General features: G+C 41.5%; 1 protein-coding gene across 1 annotated transcript in view; it reads right to left on the reverse strand.

Moving 5' to 3' along the window:
- The window catches only part of dner (delta/notch-like EGF repeat containing), a 42,112-nt gene extending 38,379 nt beyond the window's left edge, over positions 1 to 3,733 (reverse strand). The window contains exon 1 of the mRNA XM_077566829.1: positions 3,295 to 3,733. Within this exon, the coding sequence (XP_077422955.1) occupies positions 3,295 to 3,576 (282 nt within the window). The 5' untranslated portion in view covers positions 3,577 to 3,733. The remainder of the gene's footprint in view (positions 1 to 3,294) is intronic.
- Between the last annotated feature and the right edge of the window lie 2,336 nt (positions 3,734 to 6,069).

Raw genomic sequence — 6,069 nt, forward strand, 5'->3', positions numbered from 1 at the left:
CTGATACGCGACATTATTTTCTTTGGTTTGCGTGGTGCAGAGAAACCAAACTGCAGCTGCTGCTTCTATTCTGAGAAATGAAACCAGGACGGCAGTTTTGATGCTTGTCATTGGCTCCCTTGTTAAATGCACCATTTTGCAGTATAGACAACATTCCATGCTTCAGCTGAAGGAAATCCGAGGGGGCTTATGGCTGCCACCTGTTGGTGAGTCAGATAAAGTTCAGCCATTCACCTTGCCGCTTCCCTCTGTCATGCTGCAGCAGACTCATTTATCCTCTGTGCTGCTAACGGGTGCTCTCTTTGGCCTCGGCATGACTCATAGACGCGGCTGACTACTGTATTGAGCTCACTGCAGCCGTGGTCCGCTCATTGTGAGCTCAAGTGGACGGCAGCAATTGGGGGGGAAAAGAGCCGGCTTGTTCGGACAACAGCACAATGACGACAATTTGCTTTGATGATTGTGTGGTAAGGACACTCCAAAGGCACGGGGACGGGGTCCATTCATAATCACCTTGTTAGGGTTGTGCTTTGCTCACCCTATGTTAGCTGGTATACACTCCAGCTCCCTGGGACCTTGCACAGGGATGAATGCCTATAGTGTCTATAGTACGGATGAACAATTTAAATGATGGAGGAGGCCACAATTTTTTTAATCAGTGCCACTTGGGAGCTACATGGGGCCACACACTTTTGACCCAGATGTATGACAGAAATGCCACTTAAAGCCTTCAACAACAGCTGGTCTGAACATTGATAAGTAATGGCATACAGTACTGTGATCCCCTACCCAGCCAGTGCAAATGGGTATTATGCAAAACAATTATAATTCAAGGACGGCAAAAAAATCTATTCACTCAAAACTTTAATATTATTCAGATATGTTTGTCCTGTTTGCCATTCCAAATTCTCAAATTATTAGGCCTACAAGCGCAATCAAGCAATGTCTGCCATCTAGTGGTGAATGGTGATATCACAGCATAAAACTATACATAGAGCACAGGTATGAAACCTGCCGCCCTGGAGCAGCTCTTAGGTCTCTCTCCTGTGGCTCCCTGTGGATCTCTAAAAAGGAATTTTAAAAATTTGGGATTTTTTTTTTTTAACATATTCTTTAAACTAAGGATCTAGATTAAAAAATGAATAATTAAATGTTTAAAAAAAAAAGTCACAATTTTTAAGTGGTCACGAAAAGGGAGGTGGATAGTAGATGAAAAGGTTGTTTTTAATTCCTTAAAATGTTACCATAAAATGTCCAAAAAGGAAGAGAAAAAGCAGAAAATTACCAGAAAATGGCTTTAGAATTGCCAAAAAGTCAGAAAATTATTATTATTTATTTATTATTATTATTTTAAAGCCGAAAAGAAAAGAAAAGAAAAAGGTTCAAAAAGTAGCCATAAAATGTCAAAGAAGAGGAAATCCTGAAATTTTGAGTCCACAAAATTGCCAAAAATGTCAGAAAATTTATAGCAATTTTATTTATTTTTTTTTAATGCAGAAAATAGCCCTAAAATGTCCAAAAAGGGAAGGAGAGAGGCAGGAAATTATCGTTAAATGTCCATAAAATTACCCAAAAGTATTAAAATGTATATAAATAAAAATAACTTTTTTTTAAGCAAGTATGAAAACAACAAAAATCCAAAAATGGAAGACAAAAGGTAGAACAAAATGAATGTCTACGTTTTGGATGCTGCTTTCATATTTTTCTATTGTGGTGCAGCTCTAATTGGCTCTTGGACCCTTAGTACATTAGACTAACACTGACACACTGTTTCCTTCATTACGATGTTCAAATGGGACAGATTTTTTGTTATTTACAGTATTTGACCTAAAAAATTTGACAGTAAAGGTTGCTGACCCCTGATATAGAGGAAACATGATTCTAATTTCCCCCAAAAAATATTTATAGGTTGGCAGTTGCTCATCCAGGTCTAAAGTGACCCTTCGCCTTTCACATTATAGTCCTCCTACATGCCGTCAGATTATCATCAGATTACTCAGGGTGTTTAAACTATATCTTGTAGATTGCTATTTAAAACCAATATACACAGTGATGCAATGCAATCTGTTTTCTACACACACATACGAACAACTCGAGTGAGCATGTGCGCTAGCGCACTTCCCTCCTGTTGCCACAGCAACGCAGCCCTTGCCTCCCCGTCTCTGGAACGGCACATGCTCCCACTATAAAAAGCTAACCCTTCGACAGTATGTGTGCAAATGTTGCTTTTGTGTATCACAAATGAAGTACACACATCTCCACATCACAATAACAGTATTTTGTTCAGAATACTGTGTAATGTTCAGAACAAACCATAAAGAAATAGCATGTGTAATACTACAAGTGGTATTGTTAGCATTGTATATCAACTAGACAGCTTTAAGAAGGCTATACTTCACATATTTCCAACTCAAGGCGCGGGGGCCTGATTTGGCCCAGCACATTATTTTTTTTTTTTTGTGGTCTACTAAAGTAAACAACGTGTCTACTTAAGGTGCAACGATTAATTGACAACTAATCAATTATCAAATTATTCGATTTTTTTTTGATAACCAATGAATTGCTTCGATATCTTTTATTTTTAATTGTGCAAATGCTCAGAATATAAGCTCCTCTACAGTAAATGTTCTCCAATTTCTGTAGTCCTCCGTGAAAGCGGACTGATTAAATATCTTTGTTTTGAGCCAAAATAAAACAACTGCTTTCACGCAACAGACAAATCAGTAACTATAGATTTGAATTAATGTCCTGTTTCGGAAAAAAATAGACGGAAATGTAAACTCTTTTTTTAGTCGCAGTCATCAATTAATCGATTAAATAATCAGCAGATAAAGTTAGTTGTAGGGCAGTGGCCGCTTTAAGTTTTTTGATGAATGGATTTGTCTTTTCCTTTGGGCAGAAAATCTGTGACAAAATTAGATTTTTCTTCTTCTTCACTTTTTACTAATATTACCCTTAACAACATTGAACAGTTGAATAGTTCCCATTACTTCTAAATTTCCAATTTACTTTGTTGTAACAACAACAAAATGCAGGGTAGCATAACAGTATTATGATGAGGTGACTTATATATGATTTTTCACTGATGGTCCTCTCAGGGAGCAGTTACTACAATGTGGCTCATAATGAAAATGAGTTTGACACTGATGCTGATTACTTTTAACCTCTGGGGAACAGGACAAGATCTCCAAATGAGGAACGCAGGATGATTCTGTAGTTTTCTGATTACACTAAAGACATCATTGTTCTTCATCATGTTTTTGTTTAAAAAAGGAGGACAATTTGGGGACTGACCTCACAGTTACGTCCAGCGAAGCTCTGACCGCACGTGCAGGTGTACTCCCAGGTGTCCTCTGGCCTGCTCGGAAACGGGAGGGCCATGCAGAGCCCCCAGTTAAGACAGGGTCGACCTTCGCAAGGGTCCGGCCGAGGCGCTGCCCGAGTCGGCGTGGGCTCAGCCGGCGCCGGGGTGTCCGGGGCCAGTTGGAACGGGGAGGGGACGGCGTCGATCCCGCAGTTGAGGAGCGAGGGGAGAAGGAGGAGGAGAGACAGGGTAGGCGTGAAGCTTAAGCTCATCTTGATGCTCGTGTTCGTCTGTTCGTCTACCAAGTGTTGGCTCTGCTGGAGTATGTGAGGAAGCGGTCTGGCAGAATGAGGAGCCAGTGCTGGACGACACTGATAGCCGGAAGGTTGTGATGCGGGAGGAAAGCAGAACGAGCGAGCGAGAGAGGGTGGGCGCTTTGTGCTGTACTGTATGAGCGAGGCGGTGACGACACACGCACCCACACTCACAGCCCGCCCCCTCCGTAAACGCTCACTCTCTTGGCAGTGTCAAGATGCTTGCTTTCCACTCTCATTAAGTGTAGCCTCTGATTAGAGGCAGCCTTCCAACGAGGTTGAGGGGGGCAAATGAGATAACAGTCTTACTTTGAGGCAGATGATGAAAAAACACTATCAAAGAAATTGATTCCCTCTGAAACTGAAAAAAAAAACTGAAGCAAAAGTTGTTTTTTTAGCAAAAAGAATTACAACAGACTTTGTGAAGCTACTTAACTCAATCACTCCCAGCCATTTTCACCCCCTTCGCTCCGAGCTGTTTTACTGGAATTTGACTGATTTTGCAAGGCCCACATTATGTGTTCTATTGCGACAAAAACATGGAACCTACCAAAAGAAAGATTAGAGTCTCTTGTTTCATCAGGGGAAAAAAAAGTAGATTTCTATCTGTTTCCGTTTTGCAGCAGTGGTGTAGATGCTACAGACTTCCGGGTTTCAAACATCAGCGTAGTTTCCGGCCACTGGTTCCAACACTCAAACCCCCACCCCTGCGCCTCCGCCGATTAGGGCGTCTCAACTCTGTGAAATGCTTCGGACAACTGAGACTGACACACTACACACTCGCACCCGTCGACGGGTATACGCAACCGAGGGGCACAAAGGCGGAAGCGCATGAACTGGGACATGGGACACAAGTCGCAAAAAGGAAACAGAAACAAAGCTGATGTGTGAAAACCAGGAAGTCTGAAATCCGACCTCCTCTGTGGCATATACTCCATTAGCATTAGAATATAGTTATTATATAATATAATAATAATATAGTCATTATTCACAAATCTGTTTAAAACACTGTTGGGGGGGGGGGTGTATCAAAGCCTCCTGTATGCTCTATCATAAAAAAAAACTTATAAATACATCTTTGAGAGCATGGTAATATTTAAAATAGAACGTATTTATACGTTTTTGGGGGCAAATTAGTTAATTATTGTTCAGTTTATATGAGCCTATGTGGAAAAGTAATCGCGCCCCTCTTAAATTACAAAGCAACTGTGAGTAACCAGTTTTGGGAAAGCAGAGTTCAATTTCACAGACCACACCCAAACCTGGTGGCCATCATCTTTGTAGAATCAAGAAATCACAAATAGAAATCTGACAAAGTGAGGTAGGCTACAAAATCTCAAGAACGATCATGCCACGATCCAAATAAATTCCAGAAGAAATGACAAAAAAAAAAAAAAAATCTTTCAATCTGGAAAAGGTTACACGGTCAGTTCCAAGGCTGTGGGGCTCCAGCGAACCACTGTCAGAGCCATTATCGAATGGAGAAAACTGGGGACAGTGGCAAACCTTCCCAGGAGTGGCCGACCAACGGAGATGACTCCAAGAGTGCGGCAACGACTCAATCGGGTCACAAAAGAACCTAAAAAAAACACCCAAAGAACTGCAGGCCTCGCTGGCCTCAGTTAAGGTCAGTGTTCACAACTGCACCATAAGATGACGCTGGCCAAATATGGCATCCATGGAAGAAGCATTCCCAGGCGAAAACCACTGCTGCTACAAAAAAACACAAAGGCTCGTCTCACATTTGCCAAAAAGAATCTTGATCCTTTTGGAGAAACATTATGTGGACTGACTTCGGAAAGCGTGCAGCCTGTTACATGTGGCATAAAACCGACAGCATTTGATGAAAAGATGATGGCAACAGTAAAGCATGGGGGTGGCAGCGTGATGGTCTGGAGCTGCTTTGAGTCTTCAGGACCAGGACAACTTACTGTGAGTGGCAGGAAAATTAATTCTGCTGGTAAACAGAAGATCCTGAATGAGAACATCCGGCCATCCGTTTGTGCCTTCAAACTCAAGTGCTCTTGGATCATGCAGCAGGACAACGATCCCAAACACCAGCAAGTCCACCTCAGAATGGCTCAAAAAAGAACAAAATTAAGGTTTTGGAGTGGCCAAATTAAAGCCCGGAATTGAGATGCTGTAGTTTGATCTTAAACGGGCAGTTTATGTTAGAGTGGTTCAATATTCCTCCACAGCTGTGTAAAGACTCATCACCAATTATGAAAAAATGCCACTTGCCATTAGGTTCAGGAGGCAATTATTTTTTTCACATACGGTAAGATAGTAAGTTTGTTGGCAGTATTTCCCAAAGGTTTGGTGATGATTTATGAGACTGTGCCCACCATGACTTTTTCACCCACCAATGTCATCTCTTGATGGGTATTCGACTTTGAAGGATCCACTGACAAACAAGTGAAACACCAGAAAACAATAAGCAATCACCAAACA

This window comes from Vanacampus margaritifer, chromosome 5 (genome assembly GCF_051991255.1).
Source record: "Vanacampus margaritifer isolate UIUO_Vmar chromosome 5, RoL_Vmar_1.0, whole genome shotgun sequence".
Taxonomy (NCBI): domain Eukaryota; kingdom Metazoa; phylum Chordata; class Actinopteri; order Syngnathiformes; family Syngnathidae; genus Vanacampus; species Vanacampus margaritifer.